The sequence below is a fragment of the Eurosta solidaginis genome, chromosome 2, assembly GCF_040869045.1.
Source record: "Eurosta solidaginis isolate ZX-2024a chromosome 2, ASM4086904v1, whole genome shotgun sequence".
Taxonomy (NCBI): Eukaryota; Metazoa; Arthropoda; class Insecta; order Diptera; family Tephritidae; genus Eurosta; species Eurosta solidaginis.
Window position 1 is genome coordinate 6819966 of NC_090320.1, and position 22941 is coordinate 6842906.

General features: G+C 40.3%; 2 protein-coding genes across 6 annotated transcripts in view; one reads left to right on the forward strand and one right to left on the reverse strand.

Annotated features, from left to right (window-relative positions):
• The window catches only part of LOC137239190 (serine-rich adhesin for platelets-like), a 294241-nt gene extending 285883 nt beyond the window's left edge, over positions 1-8358 (forward strand). For all 4 annotated transcript variants that reach the window (XM_067764214.1, XM_067764213.1, XM_067764215.1 and 1 more), the window contains 2 exons: positions 4242-5004; positions 5080-8358. In XM_067764214.1, coding sequence (XP_067620315.1) covers positions 4242-5004; positions 5080-7850 — 3534 coding nt within the window. In that variant the 3' untranslated portion in view covers positions 7851-8358. The remainder of the gene's footprint in view (positions 1-4241; positions 5005-5079) is intronic.
• Positions 8359-13878: 5520 nt separating this feature from the next.
• Positions 13879-16131, reverse strand: LOC137241946 (uncharacterized). 2 transcript variants are annotated; one of them, XM_067769303.1, is made up of 3 exons: positions 15888-16131; positions 15547-15808; positions 13879-15459 (listed from the first exon to the last, which is right to left on the reverse strand). In XM_067769303.1, the coding sequence occupies exon 3, from the start codon at positions 15439-15441 to the stop codon at positions 14896-14898; it is 546 nt and encodes a 181-aa protein (XP_067625404.1). In that variant the 5' UTR covers positions 15442-15459; positions 15547-15808; positions 15888-16131; the 3' UTR covers positions 13879-14895. The 2 variants fall into 2 exon arrangements, with proteins under 2 accessions (XP_067625404.1, XP_067625403.1); XM_067769302.1 differs by having other exon boundaries at positions 15547-16131.
• Positions 16132-22941: the final 6810 nt, after the last annotated feature.

A 22941-nucleotide genomic window follows, 5' to 3' on the forward strand; every position in this document is an offset into this window, starting at 1 on the left:
TATAGAACTAAGGCCCACTCCCTTTTAAAATACTCATTAGCACCTTTCATTTGATACCCATATCGTACAAACAAATTCTAGAGTCACCCCTGGTCCACCTTTATGGCGACATCTCGAAAAGGCGTCCACCTATAGACCTAAGCCCACGCCTTTTAAAATTCTCATTAACATCTTTCATTTGATACCCATATCGTACAAACAAATTCTAGAGTCAGCCCTGGTCCTAAAATATTATTTAATACCTTCCATTTGATACACATGTCATACAAATACATTCCAGGGTTACCATAGGTTCATTTTCCTACATGGTGATTTTCCCTTATTTTGTCTCCATAGCTCTCAGCTGAGTATGTAATGTTCGGTTACACCCGAACTTAGCCTACCTTACTTGTTTTAATATAATTTGCAATTCTAAATAAGCACAAGTGTTCTTTTATCTTCTCAAGTGTATTCTCTTTAACTTATGAACAAATTATAACAAATAATATATATATCCAAATTATTTGTATGTTACCATTTTTCAGACAAGAAATATATGCAAAATTTTTTTGAGTGTTTTCCTATGATGTGGATACCGCACTTGAATGTTAAGGAAAGGAATTATTTCTTAGCTTTTTCCACAGTTAACTATATTGTTAAGAGGAAAAATTGTATTCATAGCCAAAACTTTGAAATATCAAAGAAATACCAGTCAGCCGAATAAACACGAGGGTTGAGTGAATGTAGCGGAAATAATTTATGCTATAATTTATGATGAGTGGATCAAAAATATTCAACGGTGCGTTCAGAAAGTTATCACTCAGCTATTGATCAGCAGTTGTGTTTGCTGAAAGCGTTCATTTCTTTTACAGTCATAAATCTAAAGATAGTGCCAAATACCAATCAATATTGGAGCTTTAAGCCAGAGTCGTTGGTGCCGTATGTCGTATCGCTGTATCCGTATCCCTAACGTAATCAGCTGTTTATCGTTACGACGGTAAACCAAAACCCAATTGATTGGCTACGATACGGTTACGACCTTAGCGGCACCAATAATGGATTCCATTGATTCTCATAAGGTTGGTAGAATCAGCTGTTAAAAGGTTACCGATAAAGCACCAATGTCTCCAGCTTTAATCACCCTGCGTCTCCTTCTACAAATCGTTCAAAATAATCAGAGGGCCTGTCAAAACGCTGTCAAATGATCGATAGTCATTCAAGTACAAAACGAAATTTTTTCGTTTGCAAATAGATTTTTTCAGTAAAAAAAACCCGATATTTTTCGATAGCAGATCAATGACTTTTTGATATTAAAACGAAAACAAATCGATAATTCAACGATAATATACCGCAACTCTTCGAGAACCATGTCGATAACTTTTCGAATTCATTAATGACTTTTTCGAACCCAGCTAAATAATTTCAAAATAGTATCAAACTGATCGCGACATAATCGCTAACATAATACCAATATTGATCGAAGAGTAAAGATGTTGCAGGCGCAAACTTCGGTGGAAAGCAGCGGAGCGTAACAAAATTTAGGTAGGTCACTTCCACCACACCACAAACTTTAACACAATTTTTATCATAATGGAAGCACACAAAATGCACTGATTGGAGTTTTTGAGTGTCAAAATGTAAATTCTGAACAGATTAGCTGAATAAAAAGTGTACAAATAATTGTGAAATAACAAATTCTGCTGTGGTAAGTGGTGAATGTGATCTACTAGAATTTTGTGAAGCTTGCTTCACACTATTTTTCGTCCCTGCAACATCTTTAATATTCGATCAATCTTTGATAATACCTTTTTCTACTATGTCGAATTTATGGCTGCCAACAGTGGCGTGGTTGCTACGGTGCTAATGTGCTGACTCTTAGTTTGTTGACAGCAGGTACTTGGTTTTGTCCTCATCCACCATCAAACACATATTTACCAGGCCGATGATATCAATGTTGTCAGCGTACGCCCGTAATTGCCCTTTCTTTTATAGAATATTGTTCCAGAGTGGCTAAGTTCTGCAGTTAGTATAATTTTCCCAACATCATATTAAGGAAATCGCACGATTGGTGTAAGAAAGAGTACTACGAGTAGCATATGAAGGCTTACTTCACCTTGCTTTTTCACCATGAACTTAAGTATTCGTGCTGAGTAGCGCAATTAGGCGTTTGCCCGATGCGCTTATACTTGGAAGGCTTCGTGTACATTGTTCTGGAAGCCACTATATATGTTTCTTGTTACATAAATTTTGTCAAATATAACCATTGAATTTCTCCCCCAGAAACTTCGGCTTTCCCTACATATGTGCATGCAAAATAATAACAAGTTGAGTACCTCCTCGCAAAGCCCTTGACAGCTGTTACATGCGGCATACCTACTTATGATAAGGCTTTTAATAAAAATGACATCATATGAAACAACAAATATTTATATTTGTGTATATGTACATACCTAAATTTCATTCTAGAGTGTATGCGAAATTTTTACGGAACACCCACATGAACAAATATATTAAGGAGTGACAGCACTAGCACCTCACAAATCAATTACTTACTTTCATTTCCAGTGCGAGTAAATTTCAATTTAGCGATAAAAAATGTTGGCAAAAAAGCAATAAAAAATAGATTTTCGTGATCGATATATTGGCGAATCGATAGCTACATCGATTTTGGTTTTCAGTTAATCTTTGATTAGCTAGAAGATAATTTTAAGACTGTCAACGGCATTAAGCCTGATTACATTTAGGACGGCATGAACAAAGCGACATCGGACAAATAATTTTTACATATTGCACACCTAGATCAATATTGAGCTATCCCAAAAATCTGAAATTTCGAAGTTTTGCGTACCTCCAGGTTTCTATTGAACTGTATACTCGATTTATTAAAACCTTCTCTAATCAGCGATAAAAGACTTTGTAAAAATAAAAATTGCATTGGCTCATATGAGGGAGGCAGTTAATTTTTTGCGTTCTCTGAGCATTGCGAATTTTGAGTTGATCGCAGTTTTGATCTAGGTGCGCGATATGTATGGTCTTATGAAGGTTGTTATATTTGGAGTGACAGAGCTGCACGACCAGTCAATCACGAATGCCGCTGTCACCAGCTTAAACTTGAAAATTTGAATTTTCTTTCAAATAGATTTCCCTTTCTTTTAACCAGTGATTGAAACTGCTATATTACTCTGGAGTTTCTTTTTGCTATTACTCCGGCTCTGAACTTGAACAGAGCATAGAGCAGAGCCGTGCCATAAAAAAGTGATAGCGTTTCATATGCTCTGTTACGAGCTACGTTTTGTTTTAGAACGGAGCAATTAGGATAGCGGAAAAAGAACCAAATTCTGCATTAAATTGCAAAACAAAGCAAATTGTAATTAATTTTATTTTCTGCTCTCGCTCCGCTACAAATAGCATTTCGTTTGGAGCTTTTATTCTGTTAGTTGCTCCGCTCCAAAACAAGACGTAGCTCGTACCAGAGCCTAGGAAATGTACCACTTTTCTTGTGCTATGGCTCCGCTTTAAGCTTTGTCGTATCGCTAAATTGTTGAATAAATAACTCCAATATTCAATAATACAAAATGGTCTTTATTAGACTACTTTGAAAGTACTTAACAATAACACTTATACTTCGCAACCAATAGCGTGCTTAAATCAAACTGTTTAGTCATGCCTCAGCTTGTGCTGCTTTTATACTCTCGGTTTCCTCCTTCACCCATTTCTCCTAAGGTCTTGTAATTTCGTGAACTTCATTGTGATTGTTTACCAGCATATACATGTATATTTGTAGTTTGTAGCCATATGCGTGTGTATATGTGAGTACTACTTTGGCTGATGATGACATGCGTTTGTGAGGATCTGTCTGCTGCCTTGTATGTATGTGTGTACATTATGATTGATTTGATGTACACAAGAGTGGCAGCTTGCTTTATTGTTGTTGTGCCTTTATTTAATAACTTTAGGGATGTGAGTATCAATTAGTGATGCTAATATGCGTCACAATATGTTACATATAGGGTGCGCTAGGAGAGGACGGGGGATATAATATATTGAAAATAAGGATAGAAAATGTGATAAACAATTTATTATGATACTATGGGACAAGCAAATGATTTTTTTTATTGGTTTTTTTTTTTTTTTTTTGTAAATAAATGATAACTTGAAAACATTATCGAAAAATTCCCTGATAACAAAAATAAATATAGTTTTATATCAATCAAAGTGTACTCGAACAACAACAATTTTCTCTCTCTTTTATACCTCTACAGGTCTCCGATTTCTCCTCGTCGACCAATTCATCCTCATCTCCTTCTTCCACACTCTCATCGAAAAACACTTCGTTAGCCCTCAAATCCATTGACCTCAAACGAACTTCATCTGCCTCGTCGTCCGGCGATTGTGAACAGATGCGCGATCGTAGAAAGTATTCACCTGTTGCAAACTCGTCAAAACCTGATGTTGACAGTGTCCCACAACAGCTAACACCAGAACGCGCACAACGACGTAAACTTATTTCAATGATCTCACATTATGAGCAGCAAACTAAATTGCTGCAACGCGAATTAGCCAAGGAAAAGCGACGACGCAGCGAAGAGCTTGCTTGCGTGGTCAAATCGCTGCTGTGCTTTGAATCAAAACTAAGAAAGGATATGAAAGCTGTAAATCAGCGCCTATTGGAGAAGGACACCGAGATATGTCGGTTGGTGCAACAAAATCGTGCGTTACGTAAACGCCTTACAAAAATTACCGAGGTGGAAGGTGAAAATGCCCGCGACGAAGGCGTAGTCGAGGACGGCGATCCAGAGGAGACAGAGGAGGTTGCTGATGAAGAGCGTAGCGAAGGAAAGGAGGTGGCCGAGGTGGGACAAGGCAGTGCGCCGCCAACATCAACGTACAGCGTTAAAGAATTGTTGGAAGACTGTTTGGTACTCGAAGCATTGCAATGCATTAATTGTAAGAAGCAATTCTATGACATTGATTTAAATGAGAGCTGGACTAAGAATGTGACGAAAGATGGTACAAGAAAGAATGGTAAGTTGTGTTGTTCAATTTGACAAACTCCTAGTTGTACTAATACCTACAATTTCCGTTTCTTTCTCACACTAGCTGACCACACCACTGAGCACGGCTCATCGAGTGATGATACAGTCTCATCTTCGTTTTACGGAGCCCGGCGCAGTGTACGCTATACCAGCAAACGCACCTCCGGCACCTTCCGCGATTATATGCGCTCACGTGCGATGAACATTGACGATCCTGCATTGGATAATAACTCAGAGGAGAATACGAGTACAGTAAGCCGCGATGATTCGCAAACAAGCTATGAGAAGTTCAACATCTATTCGCGCACCATCGAACGTATGCACGGTGTTAAGCGCGAGAGCGAACGCGAATCAGAGCAAAGTGGCGTGGAGAGCACAGCACGAACAGCCTCAAGACTGAGCTGCAAAAGCAACAATAGCAGCAAAAAAAGCCAGAGCTGTGCTAAGTCAGCAGCACCACAAATTGAAGAAGATGATGGCATATTTTCACCAACACAAGATGACGATTTCGAAGAGGCCGAAGAGAATGGCGAACGTAGCATTAAAATTGTAATGCGACGTTGTACCGATTTTTCCGAAGCTTCACCTAAGCAAGTTTATGAAACCTCCACCGACGATTGGTATGCAAGCGCTTCTGATCAGGAAGAGAGTGCGCCAACTGCTGTAGCAAACAAATCATATGCCCAAGGTGCTGTCAATCCAGTGCTCGAATGCGTCAATCAGATTTTGTTGCAACAAGTCATGGAGGAGCCAGTAACGGAACGCACCAACGAACATCAACCAGCTGCTACTACTCAATCACCACAAAATCTAACGTTGGGTTACAGCAATGTTCCAAATGCCGTGGGTGGCGCCAACTTGCCACGACGTAGCTCGTTAAGTGGACGGCGTAGTTCGCGTAGTAATAGCCGTTCCAGTGATGGGCAATCTTCACATAATGGCACGCTTACACGCAAGCGCGTTCACTTCTCTACCAAGAATAGTATGGTTCATGTGCCGCGCAACGACGAAGACGATGAAGGGGATGAAGATGACGTCGATGATAATACGCACGACACGACAGCAGATTCAAGCGATACAGTGATCTCAAGCCTGGCGCAATATCATACAATGAGTTACTATCCACAAGCCGCGCAACAAGCGTTGACTGCTAAAATAGCAGTTGGAGCGACTAGTGGTGCGATTTCGCGTGGAGGCATGTTTGCCGAAGTAGCCGAATGTGAACGTCTCGAAACGCTTAATTACGAAAGTATCTATAGCAACGAATACGAACCGATAGGATCGGAGCATAACTCCTCAAATCTCTATGTGGATATGGATTCCACAAATAAGACAACGGCTGCCTATGTCAAAAGCACTACTACAAGCGTTGAAGGAAAAGTACCAAAATTACCGCCTGCGCTACCGCCGAAACCAGCAAACCTGCTAAAGTTTAAGAAATCATTGCAACAACTTGATGAGCTACCCGATGAACATTTGCACCAAGACGGCCAGACTACAATCGAACCGGATTATTGCTCAATTTCAGAGGTGAACGTAGGCATAACAAGTGTGCAAACTGTAGCTGATATACACAAAGCACCCGACTCAGAAGGTGACTTGGAAGCGAATTCTGTGCTAGAATCTCCTATCTCCGAACTGGATGTAGAAGTTTCTACCATGGCCTCTGATGAAACATGCGCTGTCTCGCAAAAGACTGATGAAATTGAAGAGATTTTCGCTGATGTACCAAAGTTACCTAATGTTGCGGCTATTATAGCACCGAAGCAGGCCAAATGTTCGCCAAAGCAGCAAACGCAAACGATAAAATTCTCCCTACCCACAAGTGATTACCTCGTTATGTCACCCAACGTAGAGACGCCGATCATGAAACTGCAAAATGCGCGCAATGCGACAATACTAAATACCGCCTCAGCTACCAAGCAAAAAGCCGCCAACAACTTGAGTTCCTCACACAGTGAAGCTACAACACCTAAATTAGTTATTAAACCAAATGCGGACTATCTGAATACACCTCTCAGGTCCCCGACTCGTGCAGACCCCAGCGCACTCAAGTTACACCTACACACACCCAGTCCACTGCAATACAAGCGCAAACATATGCCGAACATTCTCGCCGAAATCAATAAACGCAGGAGTTTACCAAACTCACCGACAACTCCCACTACGCGCGTTACATGTTCGATGCTCACAAAACCAGTGACTGTCACCAAGGCGAAACTAGAAGTGAACACGCTGCCAAATATGCCACTGCAAGCTGAATTTGATTGGTACAATTTGGATGCCGAATATGGTAGAACAACATTACAACAACCCGATCTGCTCAAAGTAAACGATACGCTCAGTAGCGGCACTATGTTAGCTGGTATACATGAAGATGGTGAGAGTATTGCTACAACAGCGGATGAGTATAATTTAGATGAAGAATTTTCCCTAGCTAACGATAGGCCTGACGTGCTCACTGGTGGTGTTGATGGTAGTGAGCATAACAACGAAAGTGCGGAAGAGAACAGTGAGAGTAGTGTGGTGGCTGCAACGAAACCGTCGGCGACGCCAGTAACTCTTAAACCTAAACATACACAGAAGACTGAGACTACGAAGCTTCAAGAGGAAGCGGCGCTTAATGCGGCCATTTGTGAGGCCGTAAACCTTCCTATGTTCAGTGAAAGTTCGCCGCTTGTAGTGTCTTCGCCAGTAATCGCACAACATCATGCGAAGGCTAAGAAAATAAAAAAGAATTTAGCAAACTTTGAGAAATTCATCGAAGGTTCGGGGTTGAGCACGAAACCATTGCCGAGCAAAAGAAAAATCTACTTCGCTGGACCATTTGTGTGATAGGCGGAAAGAAGAAATGAAGGAAAGGAGCGAATAATCGAAAACGTGATCAATTGCGTATACAACAAAAACAACGGGTGTGCTAAAACCATTTTTTTTATTGATATTTAATTTAAGTAAATTTCTCATTATTTTTAATAAGTTTACGTATTAATTTCTCTCCCATTTATTTTATTGTTGGAAATCGTTTTTAGGGGTTTTTTCATATTTTTTTAGAAACAATAAACTATATAAAAGGATTTATATAAAATTAATATTTTTACCATATTTTATAGTTTTTTTCTTTTTAGTTTTTAAGTTTGTAATTTTGTTGTAAACTTTAATATTTCTAGTGAATTAATTTTATAAGTAAAATTTGTGTTTTTAATTAATTAATAATAAATTAAAACAAGCTGTACACTTGAAGTAAACACAAATGTGTTGTTGTATAACGGTTTACCTACAGAAATATGAAACGAATTTTGTCTAAAAAAAATAAAAGAAATTCAGCTTAAGAAAAGCATTAAGAGATGGTACTTGTTATTATTGTTGTGGCCGTGCTTCGCCCCATCCAATAGTTGCGACCAGTCAAACATTGTCATCAATATCCTCTAACGGGAGTCCAAGGAAACTTGCAATTTCACCAGGAGAAAGAAAGTGGTGTTAGATGTGTTCGTTCCACATTGCAACAGTAAAGCAAAGTTATTTTATATATATAATTCTTCGCGCATATGCAACGACAGAGGGGAAGGACTAGGGGAGGAGAACATATTCTTCATTTCAGGGTTCGCATAAAAGATCGCTTTGGTTCCCAAATGAAAAGTTCAGCCTTCTCGGTGTAATGTCACCTAATAGAGTGCGGCAGATCAACTTGCCGATGCCCGAAACATGATCATATCTAGCACCAGGTTTAAGCATATTATGATCTATCAACACACATTACCCCAGCGGGTTATGGGGTCAGAATATACCCGTGGTAGGTATGCCTGTCGTAAGAGGCGACTAAAATACCAGATTCAAGGGGCTGTGTAGCGCAACTCTTTCAGGTTGCCAGCGCAACATATAGCTTCTCCAAACCCAATTGTCAACCTCACCTATCCGTAGCGAATCCTGTTTCACTAACAGACGAGGCTCTGGCGACCCCATGCTCCTCATGGAACTTGGTGGTAGGGAGGGAGAGATGGTCTGAAGGTTTAACGTGGCTATAAATCGTTCCCGAGATGGTTGGGCTAGCACCTTAATGATGCTGTGTTACACTGGTTTACAACCAAAATGCAGCAGAGACGCCATTATGAAATTCCTATGTAAAATCACCTCCTGATTTCGAAAATCAAGGTTATGTTTAATTCTATGGTAACGTTTTTGAGATATTTACGAATGACGGGTTTTTCCAAAAAAAAAAAATTGGGTCCACTTAATCATATAACTGACATACGAATACTAACACATATGTACCAGTAGATTACTTAAGTATTAAATGGGAATATTTACATGAATGCTTATAACTTTCGTATTAGTCCATCGATTTTGTTGAATGAAAGCTGATTTTTTTTTGTAATAAAACAGAGCTTAGAGAGAAAAAACAAATCTTCAAAAAAATAAAAAATTTTCGAGATCCTTTCTCGCATGACGGAGCCATACAAGGTGGCAGCATGGTGACATACCTACATACATCAATACAAGCTCCATGTACTTTGTCTTTGTAAATTCGATTGGCTAATGTCAAAATCGTACTGCGTCGGAAGTTGATGTATCAAATCAAGTAAAAAAAGTATATAATCAGCTGTTCCATGCTGCCACCTTGTATAGTTCCACCATGCTTTCTCGCAAAGTACAAATTTTTTTATATTTTTACAAAAAAAATGGAAAAAATCTGTAATGGTTGTTCGTAATCTTTGAATCTGCAGGGCCTAGCAAAAAGTGTTGTATGCACAGTTTATAGCAAATTTTATTACCTTTTAAAATCTTCAAACAATTACTCAATTCGTTCTTGAGATATTTTTTTGGAAAAAACCGTTATTCCTAAATATCTTACCATAGAATTAAAAATAACCTTGATTTTCGAAATCAGGGGGTGATTTTACATAGGAATTTCATAATGGCGTCTCTGGTGCAGAAAAAAAATTGGAATTTGTGATCCAGTGTTACCGGAGCGTATCGGATCTGTTTCCGGCAAAGGACCATCACATCGATAACACTCCCCGAAGCCTTCGGGGAGCAACTTTATCGCTACAACAACAACAACATACGACGAGGTATGAAGGGATATCTCAATCGTGAGCGCAGAACTCGTAAACTGCGTCAACTGGCAGCCGATGGTAACATTGGCATCCGACCACCTGCCTATACTTATTTCGTTCGAGCGTACCGCCGACTTCATCGTTACAGAAAAACGCACTTTCATAAGCTTTAAAAAAGGAAAGTGGGACGAATACAAATCTTTTACAGACAACCTCTTTGCTGCCCTCCCTATCCCTACTGATGCCCGCCAAGGGGAGCGTTTCATTCCCGCCGGGAGAATTCCCGAAATTCGGCCCACTTCCCGGCGGAGGCCGCAAATTTAGCGAGAAAACGTGACCTTATAAGACAGCTCGACCCAGGCGACCCCCAAATCAGGGATATAAACCAACGCATCAGATTGCTTGCGGATGAACACAAGCAGGCGAAATGGGAGGAGCACCTAAGAGGTTGTAACCTCTCTGCCGGTGTGGGTAAGCTTTGGTCCACCGTAGAGTCCCTATCGAATCCGTCTAAGCACAATGACAAAGTTTCCATCGCCTTCGGCGCTTTCTGCTGTCAATATGTAATGCATTCTACGGTCGACAAAGATAGACGGAGGGCCAACAGATACGCACATAAACATAAGTTCAGCGCATCAATAATTACCATCACCGCCAATGAGGTTGAGGATGCCATCGGTCGTGCTAAACCATCCAAAGCGGTGGGACAAGACGGCATAGCCATACCGATGCTTAAAAGCCTAGGGAAAGATGGTTTCAAACACTTAGCACATGTCTTCAACCTGTCTCTTTCCACCTTTGTCATACCGGAAAAATGGAAAATGGCCAAGGTGGCCCCGCTACTAAAGCCTGGGAAACCAGCTAACATAGGAGAGTCGTATCGTCCGATATCTCTCCTATCGCCAGTAGCGAAGACGCTTGAAGCCATCTTGCTCCCCTACTTCCAAGCAAATTTGCAGCTAGCCTGCCATCAGCATGGCTTCAGAAAACTCCATAGCACCACCACCGCGCTAAATGCCATCAGTACCGACATAAATTGCGGTTTAAATCAAAACCCCCACCATAGAACAGTAATCGTAGCGCTAGACCTATCAAAAGCTTTTGATATGGTCAACCATGGCACGTTACTGCAAGACCTGGAAGGGTCTATCCTTCCCCCATGTCTTAAAAGGTGGACCGCAAATTATGTTGTTGTTGTTGTTGTTGTAGCGATAAGGTTGCTCCCCGAAGGCTTTGGGGAGTGTTATCGATGTGATGGTCCTTTGCCGGATACAGATCCGGTACGTCCGGTACCACAGCACCATTAAGGTGCTAGCCCGACCATCTCGGGAACGATTTATGTGGCCACATTAAACCTTCAGGCCGTCAGCTCCCTCCCCACCCCCAAGTTCCATGAGGAGCTTGGGGTCGCCAGAGCCTCGTCTGTTAATGAAACAGGATTCGCTGCGGATAGGTGAGGTTGACATTTAGGTTTTGAGAAGCTATATATTGCGCTGGCAACCTGAAGGGTTGCGCTACACTCCCCTTGAATCTGGTATTTTAGTCGCCTCTTACGACAGGCATACCTACCGCGGGTATATTCTTACCCCCTTACCCGCTGAGGGGACCGCAAATTATCTGGGTGGTCGGCAGGCATCGGTGCAATTTAGAAAGGAAACATCAAAACCAAGAAGAATTAAACAAGGGGTGCCACAGGGTGGCGTCCTATCCCCACTTTTGTTTAATTTCTACATATCTAAGCTACATTCACCATCAGAAGGAGTCACTATCGTTTCATACGCCGATGACTGCACAATAATGGCCACAGGCCCAGGCCCACAGATCGATGAGCTCTGCAACAGAATAAACGGCTACCTCCCTGATCTCTCCAGTTTTTTCGCCTCGCAAAACCTGGCATTATCACCGACTAAATCTTCCGCGACCTTATTTACAACATGGATGTCCCAAATGTCGACCATTTTGAACATCCACGTCGATGGCACTACGCTACCGACTGTCCTACACCCCAAAATCTTGGGTGTGACGTTTGATCAGGATCTACATATTGGTGAGCACGCATGCGCAATTGTTCCGAAAATCCAGAGCCGTAATAAAATCCTCAAATCCCTTGCTGGCAGTACCTGGGGAAAAGATAAAGAAACGCTCATTACTACATACAATGCAATTGATCAGCCGTTTACGTGCTACGCGCTACCCATATGGTCGCCAAGCCTAAAAATTACCCACTGGAAGAAGCTACAGGCCTGCCAAAATACTGCTCTCAGAATCGCCACGGGCTGTCTTCTTATGTCCCCAGAACACCATCTACATAATGAGGCGGAGTATTCTCATCAGGGAGAGAAATGAGATGCTAACCAAACAGTTCCTGTTGAATACCCAGAAACCTGGGCATCCAAACAGACATCTGATTGATGAGCCAACACCGCCTAGGGGCTTAAGGAGTCATATCCGTAAGCATTTTGAGGAAATACGGCACCTGAGAACCCAGCCGTATGAAGCAAAAAAACACAAGCAGGTCCTTGGTGAACTCCACAAATAGGCGTCGGACCTTTATGTCAGGAATTGCCCGGTGAATCCAGTACTCAAAGAAAAGTACCCAAAAATTGTGGAAGAGGAACGCATACTCCCCAGGGAAACGCGTCACTCTTCTCAACTTCGTTCTGGATACTGTAACAGGTTAAACTCTTACCTATCCATAATCAACCCCGACATACAAAATGTATGCCCCGCTTGCAATGTGTCCCCACATGACACCAACCATCTCTTTAATTGTAATGTGGAACCAACGCCTCTAACACCCCTTTCATTATGGTCCACCCCTGTTGAAACAGCAAGCTTCCTTGGACTCCCGTTAGAGGATGTTGATGAAAATTTGTGATCGGTCGCGGATGTTAGGTGGGGCGAAGCACTGCTACAACAACAACGAGGTATGAAGTGTAATCTGTAAAGCAGTTCCAATATGGCAGCGAAGAGTTATGAAAGCGGATGCATCAACTTCTATGCAGAATATAGTCAAGGGAGTGTAAGCTGACGGCTGAAGCTAAGTGTGCTGAATGAGCTTTAAGCAGATATTAACATAACACAGATTATTAACATAAAAGCCCCAAAGGGTTCGCTAGTTAGGTCATATTATGCGACTGAATGAAATTCTCACCTGGAAAGTAACCCAATCGACATCCCTCATATCACACATTTTTTTCATAATTTTTTGAGATAGAGCGTTTTCAAAACAAGCACTGAGTCAAGGCGTGTTTGAATTAAATTTCGAGGTAAGGTCAAGCAAATTTTGAAATGGTGCATTTCAATGTTGTTGTTGTAGCGATAAGGTTGCTCCCCGAAGGAAGTGTTATCGATGTGACGGTCCTTTTCCGGATACAGATCCGGCAACACAGCACCATTATGCTACTAGCCCGACCATCTCGAACCGATTTATATGGCCACATTAAACCTTCAGGCCATCCCTCCCTCCCCTCCCCTAGTTCCATGAGGAGCTTGGAGTCTCCAGAGCCTCGTCTGTTAGTGAAACGGGATTCGCCTCTCAATGGGTTGGAGAAGCTATATATTGCGCTGGCAACCTGAAGGGTTGCGCTGCACAGCCCCTTGAATCTGGTATTTAAGTCGCCTCTTACGACAAGCATACCTACCGCGGGTATATTCTGACCCCCTAACTCGCTGGGGGTGCGTTTCGGGCGTTGTCGAAATGGCATCTGTGATACAGGGTGATATTCCACTCAAGAGTTGGTATCTAAAAATATAATGTATGCAATTGAAGCTGAGTTTAATACAACAACAATAAAATGCGTTTCCAGTTTATTTAAATGGTTTGTACATTTATTTCAAAACAGTAATTAAAGTGTAAATGACACAGCAGTTGTTTTGTTGTGAAATCTTAGTGCATAGATTTCTTTTTCAGTTCAAGTAAATCAAAAAAAGTAATTACTTTAATTAAGCCGGAGAATAATGTAAACTATTCATCCTAAACAACCTCTGCAACGATGATGGTACTGATTTCCAAGCAACGCAAAAAATACCCGTCATTCAATTTATAGTGCATACATAAAACTTCGTACGTAACTTAGCAATGCTAATGCATTAAATATAAAGTTCTAACGTAATTAATGGGTGGAAATAAGATTGCAAAACATGGCTTACAACTTAGAACATTACATAAACATGGACTTAGCCGCGATTCATGAGTTTGAAGCCACTTTTTCTACATTTCCATAAATCCAAAACGTTTCTAAGATTGTTTCAACATATCAATAATACGTGAATTTCACATTCCTTAATTGATTTTATGGTTTACGATCAAGGCAAATTAAATGCATTCAAAAAATTTAGGAAAATACTGCAAATATGCAGGTAACATATATTTAATTAGAGAAAGCTTAAAAACAGTAGTATTAAAAACGAACAATAGTTATCTTTCCACGGTCAACCTATGATTTTTTAACATGTGTAAATTCCAGACAAGTAACTAAAAAAATACATTAACATAGAACTAGTAGAATTGTAGTAAGCATTTAGCTAACAAAAAACCATAAGAAAATAATTTATAATATATATAAATAGAAAGAACATTAACAATCATTGAAAGAAATAGCATTAAACATCGAATTATTTTGGACCCTGCTATAATTCAATCATTGAATCATGGAATCAGCAAACATAAAATAACTTGATATTTTAAACAAAAAGGCATGCATAAATTCTAAAAAATTTTTAAATAGCAGGAACATCTCAAAAACAACTTATTATAAAAACTAAAAAATTTAATCAACGATTAGAATGTGACAACTACGAACTATATTCATCAGCATGTACATCTAATATAAGCTAGTCTTTTTCATAATACGTAAAAATTCATCTTGATTTACAACACCATCATGATCTAAATCAGCTTCATCAATCATTTCACGTAACTCCTCATCGGTGAGTGTTTCACCTAACTCACGTGCTACACGTTTCAAATTCTTAAACGAAATTGAACCGGTATCATCGTCATCAAATAGACGGAATGCTTTCAATATTTCCTCTTTCGTATCCTTTTCAGCCATTTTCATGGTCATCAATTGTAGAAAGTCGTTGAAGGATATACGACCAGTGCCATCCTTGTCAATTTCGGCGATCATTCGTTTAATTTCCTCCTTCTTCGGTTCAAAGCCAAGTGCACGTATAGCAACCTTGAGCTCTTTGACCTCTATGAAACCAGTACACTCAGTATCGAATAAATCAAATGCCTCCTTAATATCGGCCTTTTGCGCTTCGGATAGCTCAAACTTGGGGCCGGACTTTTTACGCTGAGATGTCGACTGATGTGGGCGCTTGCTAGAGTTTGTGTTTAAGGTTGTATTAGATGCACCGTGCTCCATTTTGCTACTTTCAAGGTCCTGCAAATCGTAATCGCAACACAATTTGATTAATTAGCAGCGTACAGCCTTTATCTTCACAATTTTCGCAATTGAATGAAAATTTACTTGCAGTCGTTATTTATATGCGCTATTGATTTGTTTGTAGATAATAAATTAGTTGTTGCTGTGACCACACTGGCAGTGCAGTGACCGAAGTCACTACCACACGCTTTAGCCACGCTCTGATCCACGTATTAACGTATGCGCTTCCTTTTCGCTTTTGTAGACAAATTTTCTAGATTTTCCACAATGAAAGTTTTATTCATAGGTCGAAGTGTGTGCCCTGACTGCTGTGTATTCGAAAGTACTTATTTTGCCAAAGTAGTTTCTGTACAAATAAAACAGGTGGAAAATTTGTTGTTATTGCGCTCAAGCAATCCTTTTTCCTACGGAAAATGATAAACTACCCTTCAATTGTAAATATCCTGTTAATTAAATTTTAATATCCATTTTGCGTTTAAGGTGGTGAAATTCCAGCTGTTACAGAAAAGCACTGCCATTGTGAAAATTTCCTTGTTTTTTTTTCTGGAGGATTAGCGATGGTTAGATACCATCCCGACTGTTTATCGACAGTTGAGTGGAATATCGACATTTCTCATAAACTTCGAAACGCCATATCCCAGCAAATTTTTGAAAACCAGCCTTAATCGGAATTTGTTGGAAGAACACTCTACTTTAAATCTTTAGCTCTCAAATTTGTAGGCACTTCACTTTATTTCGTGCTCCCATCTAGGGATGACACTACAACCATGCACTAACAAGCCAACCTAATATAAACGCACGCAAGTCATTTTCTGTCAAAAATGTCTCATGCACATACAACTTCTATGAGAGCAACTCAAATTGAATTTGCTGCGTGAAAACCTAACTCGATTTCCAATTTTTGTTCTGCGTGACATTTAGATTTGACGTTTGCACACATGCTTTACATTGTCGCAACGCATGCTTATTTGGGTTCGGGCAAAAACGCCGGTTGTTTGCGTGCGCTACAAAAACGCAGTGCGGTTTTATTAGGTTGGCTTGTAATTTACAGTAAATGCCCAATTAAACTTCTTTAAGCTGCAGGCATGGGTGCTTTATCGGTGACCGTATCGGTAACCTTATAACGCCTGATTCGACCAATCTTATGGGAATCAATGCAATCGATTATTGGTGCCGCTAAGGTCATAACCGTATCGTAGCCAACCAATTCGTTTTTAGCTGGAGACATTGGTGCTTTATCGGTAACCGTATCGGTAACCTTATAACAGCTGATTCGACCAACCTTATGAGAATCAATGCAAACGATTATTTGTGCCGCTAAGGTCGTAACCGTATCGTAGTCAACCAATTGGGTTTTGGTTTACCGTCGTAACGATAAACAGCTGATTACGTTAGGGATACGGATACAGCGATACGACATACGGCACCAATGACTCCGGCTTTTGGTTTTCCATCGTAACGATAAACATCTGATTACGTTAGGGATACGCCTACAACGATACGACAAACGGCACCAATGACTCCGCTTTTAACCCTAACGCCATAGTCGTAACAATACCCATATCCATAACAATCTCCAAAGTGATCGATTAATGGTGCCTTAACCTAAAAATTGTGAACATTTCATAAAAATGAAGAAAACGGAAAAAAATTACAAACATATTTCAAAAAAAAATAAGTCACTTAGTCATAACCTATCCAAAACAATGGATTAAATCCACAAAAAGTTATTAAATTCACCAACTCAAATATATTTAGGTTACGGATATGGCGGAAACCAAAAACCAATTGGTTGGCTATGATATGGTTATGGCATTAGTGTTATGGTATGGCACCATTAATCGATTACATTGATATCCATAAGGTAGGTTCGATCCACAAATCACCCACACAAGATTGCGCATGTAAAGAAAAGGTCAGCTGTTTTTTATGGGCAATTTTTACGTCATTTTCTCTTAGCTCTTGTTTCTCTCTCTTTGTTTCATTCGCTGAAGCAGTCAAGTGTGACGTAGATGCGCAGAACGAAGCATTTTTGAACTCGTGAATGCGCAATCTTCTGTGTGCGATTTGTGGGTTCGATCGCATTGCGCATGTAAACATTAGATCAGCTGTCTTTTTATGGGCAATTCATACGTAATTTTCCTTTAGCTCTTGTTTTTTTTTTTTCTCTTTTTCTTTCATTCGCTCAAGCAGTCAACTGTGACGTAGATGCGCAGAACAAAGCAATTTTGAACTCGTGCAATCAGCTGTTTTATCTGGTTACGGTTTTATGGTTATAAGTCACCATTAATTGGCCCTTAAATCCTCAAGATAAAACTTACACGTTCACACATGTCCCATGCGGAGTTAGGTAACTTTTAAATTAATCCTAATTTACTCCATTAACATTGGCTCATTTAGAGGAATACAACATTGAATTGACATCAGAACAGCTTCAGCAAGATGCAGAAACTATTCCTGAATCATTTGGTCAGCAATTGAATTGGCGTAAGGCTGATATCGATCATGTTGAGAGACGTTTCGAATCAATTTTTTCTGAACATAATACCGAAAATACTCCTTTGCAATATTTTAAACAATTTTTTTCGGACCAAATTCTTTCCGATATCGCTTACCAAAGCACTCTTTATTCCATAACCATAAAAACGAATTTTCATATAAATAATAACAACAAAATGAAGGAAAGATCTGGTCCGCAATATGATCGTATTTTCAAGATACGTCCATTTTTGACCGCCGTAAGGGAAAACTTTTTAAAGGTTGAACCTGAGGAGACGAACTCCATTGATGAGGTTCTAATTCCAACGAAGTACAAAAATAGTTTAAAACAATATATAAGCAGCAAACCGCATAAATGGGTAACAAAAATGTTTGCACGAAATGGTACAAGTGGAATTATGTATGATTTTGAGGTTTATTCTGGGAAGAGCACAATTCATAATAAGACGGAGTTAGGTATAAGCGGAGATGTCGTTTGTGTGAAAGTCTGCCGAAAAACCGGAACTTCAAAGTGTTTACAGATAATTAGTTTACATCATATAAACTTATAAGTGCGTTGAAGGAATATGGCATGTTCCTTACAGGAACGGTGGGACACAATAGCCTTCCAAAATGCCAGTTGGCGTGCGATAACACTCTGAAACGCCAAGGTAGAGGATCATTCCACTTAAGAACCGAAAGGCGTGAATACATATGTGCTGTCAAATGGTTAGACAATAAACCAATTTATTTTGCATCATCAATTTATGGAAGACAAAAAACACGTGGAGGTTTCGCGGCCAAATATTGTCTCCTAATATGTGCACTTTATGGGTGGGGTGGACATAAGCGATATGTTGGTTGCGCTCTATAGATCAAAAATAGGAACAAACAAGTAAGAAAGTTTAAGTTCGGGTGTACCCGAACATTACATACTCAGTTGAGAGCTATGGTGACAACATAAGGGAAAATAACCATGTAGGAAAATGAACCGAGGGAAACCCTGGAATGTGTTTGTATGACATGTGTATCAAATGAAAGGCATTAAAGAGTATTTTATGAGGGAGTGGGCCATAGTTCTATAGGTGGACGCCATTTAGGGATATCGCCATAAAGGTGGATCAGGGTTGACTCTAGAATTTGTTTGAACGATATGGGTATGAAATGAAAGGTGTTAATGAGTATTTTAAAAGGGCGTGGCGCTTAGTTCTATAGGTGGACGCCGTTTCGAGATATCTCCATAAAGGTGGACCAGGGGTGACCCTAGAATTTGCTTGTACAATATGGGTATCAAACGAAATGTGTTAATGAGTATTTTAAAAGGGAGTGGGCCTTAGTTTTATAGGTGGACGCCGTCTCGAAATATCGCCATAAAGGTGGACGAGGGGTGACTCTAGAATGTGTTTGTACGATATGGGTATCAAATTTAAGGTATTAATGAGGGGTTTAAAAGTGAGTGGTGGTAGTTGTATAGGTGGTCGCCTTTTCGAGATATAGCCATTAAGGTGGAACAGGGGTGACTCTAGACTTTGTTTGTACGATATGGGTATCAAATGAAAGGTGTTAATGAGTATTTTAAAAGGGAGTGGGCCTTAGTTCTATAGGTGGACGCCTTTTCGAGGTATCGCAATAAAGGTGGACCAGGGGTGACTCTAGACTTTGTTTGTACGATATGGGTACCAATGAAAGGTGTTAATGAGTATTTTTAAAAGGGAGTGTGCCCTCGTTTTATAGGTGGTCGCCTTTTCGAAATATCGCCATAAAGGTGGACCAAGGGTGACTCTAGGATATGTTTGTACGATATGGGTATCAAATGAAAGTTGTTAGTGAGTATGTTAAAAGGGCGTAGGGCTTAGTTCTGTAGGTGGACGCCTTTTCGAGATATCGCCATAAAGGTGGACCAGGGGGTGACTCTAGAATGTGTTTGTACGATATTGGTATCAAATTAAAGGTATTAATGAGAGCTTTAAAAGGAAGTGGTGGTAGTTGTATATGTGAAGGCGTTTTCCAGATATCGACCAAAATGTGGACCAGGGTGACCCAGAACATCATCTGTTGGATACCGCTAATTTATTTATATATGTAATACCTGCCAAGATTTCAAGGGTTCTTTATTTCGCCCTGCAGAACTTTTTCATTTTCTTCTACTTAATATGGTAGGTGTCACAACCATTTTACAAAGTTTTTTCTAAGTTATATTTCGCGTCAATAAACCAATCCAATTACCATGTTTCATCCCTCTTTTCGTATTTGGCATAGAATTATGGCATTTTTTTCATTTTTCGTAATTTTCGATATCGAAAAAGTGGCCGTGGTCATTGTCGGATTTCGTTCATTTTTTATACCAAGATAAAGTGAGTTCAGATAAGTACGTGAACTAAGGTTAGTACAGATACATATGTCGATTTTTGCTCAAGTTATCATTTTAACGGCATTGCGGAAGGACAGACGGACGACTGTGTATAAAAACTGGGCGTGGCTTCAACCGATTTCGCCCATTTTCACAGAAAACAGTTAACGTCATAATATCTATGCCCCTACAAAATTTCGAAAGGATTGGTAAATTTTTGTTCGACTTATGGCATTAAAAGTATCCTAGACAAATGAAATGAAAAAGGGCGGAGCCACGCCCATTTTGAAATTTTCTTTTATTTTTGTATTTTGTTGCACCATATCATTACTGGAGTTGAATGTTGACAAAATTTACTTATATACTGTAAAGATATTGTAACGAATTTACTTGCAAATCCTCTTATTTGCAACCCTCTGCTAAGTTCGTATCGCTAAACTGTTGAATAAATAACTCCAATATGTAATAATGCAAAATGGCCTTTATTCAAGTACATCATAATAACACTTATACTTTGCAACGAATATCTTGCTTATTAACCAAACTGATTTACAGCTCAAATGAAACTCTACTATTCAAAATAATACTGCTATAGCTCGCTAGATAGCGCTTAATCCAAATCTCAAATCAAACTGAATTCTTCTTACTCGCCTGCACCGCTTTTATAGTTTACGCTGCATACTTCTAGGCTCTTCGATTTCCAGAAGTTACTAGTTGTTTCGGCTACAAAATCGCCAGCCACAACTACGTGCACAAATTATTGCCCTCTCTTGTGACCACTCAGATAAGATATATGCCTGTGTTTGTAGTTTACAGTCTCCCGCACACACATAAGCGTATAAGTAAATTCATCGGTGTGTGACATCTCATCTCTCGCTGCCTTGTATGTAAATGTTGCTCGCCGGAATGTGTACATATGTGTAGACGCAATTATTGATTCGTTTATGTAGATACATAATGATTGAATTATTGATGTGAATTCACGTCACTGCTTAGCATCGGCCTGGAGATGGCAGCACTCCTCAGTTTTGCTAATATTCGTAACACTGCCCTCCACCTAAGTCTGATCGTCCCGATCAGACAAATCTCCCAATCTAAACGCCGCTAGCATCTCCAAATGTACCACTCTTCTAATCCGTGGTTTCCCAGTGGTTTGTATGCGGTAGATGGTATCACTGATCTTCTTCACAACCTTGTACGGGCCTTCCCAACTGCACCGAAATTTGGATGGAACACTTTTCCGCCGGTGAGGGTTGTTTAACCGTACCATATCTCCATTCCGGAAACCTTCCGAATTATTTTCCCTGTCGTACCTGTGTTTCATCTTACTACTCATTATTCTGGATCGTTCTCTCGCACTCTGTTGCTCGGCCAATGAAGAACTACTTCGCAGAGCTTGCGCTGGACGGATTTGCTTTGCATAATCAGTATCGTTCCGACGCTTCACAACAGTAGTGTGCCTTGGCTTGAAACCACCCTTGCATTCTTTCTTCGTTTTAGTACGTCCGTTAGGGCTTTTCAATGCCAGTGTTTCTCTCACAGGTACCTCCGGTTTTGATTTGTTTGGCCCATTTGTTCCATCAACCTTTACCTTTGAATTTCGTGGCCTTCGTCGAGTCTTCTCCACCAGTACCCGATTACTGCTGAACCCTTTTTCCAAACTAAAGTTAAGTGGCACATCTTGGTTCTCATAACGCATCACCCTTCTCTGCATATCGATCTTGATGTCATGGTCAACCAAGAAATCCACTCCCAATATAACTTCATCAACAATCTCCGCCACCACAAATTTGTGTAGAACCATGACCTTCCCAATCAATACTTCACATATCACTTCTCCCTGAACTTGGTTATACTCGCCAGTGACGGTACGCAACTTTGCTCCAGGTAACGGTTTTACTCTCCTGTTGACCAAGTCAGATCGGATCAAGGAATGAGATGCGCCCGTATCTACAGTCAGTATTCGTTCGTTGCCATCCACATTCCCTCTGACGTTAAGACTGCTCGATTTTCTGCCAATTTGCGACACAGATATCACAGGGCATTCAATAGCTGGATCTAGCTCTCTACCTCTTACTCGCTCTTGCTCATCTCCTCCAGCTTTGCGTTTACGCCCACCCACATTGTTGGAACTATTAAGGCCAAGATCGCAATGACGTGCAATGTGACCGGACTTCCCGCATTTGAAGCATTTGATAACTTTTTCACTCCGCTTTTGCGATCCTTTCAGCGCCTCCAATATTGCGTCTACCCACTCTGGCCTTTCTACTTCCACACGGCGTGCTTTGAAAACTGGCTTACACAGAAGCGACGCTGTTTCCTGAATCAGAGCTTGTGACACCGTTTCTGCGAATGTTGTTTTTGGGTTCGCGTATGTAGCTCGCTTCGTTTCCACGTCTCGTATGCCATTTATAAAACTCTGGATTTTTACCCTCTCGGTGTATTCCACGGGTGCGTCCGCATTTGCGAGATGAGCCAACCTTTCAACATCTGAAGCAAACTCCTGCAATGTCTCATTTGCTTTTTGGTAGCGGTTTTGCAACTCAATTTGGAATATCTGTTTCCTATGCTCGCTTCCGTAACGTCTCTCGACAGCGGCCATCAATGCTTCATAGTTGTTCCGCTCTCCTTCGGGAATCGTCTGTAGGATT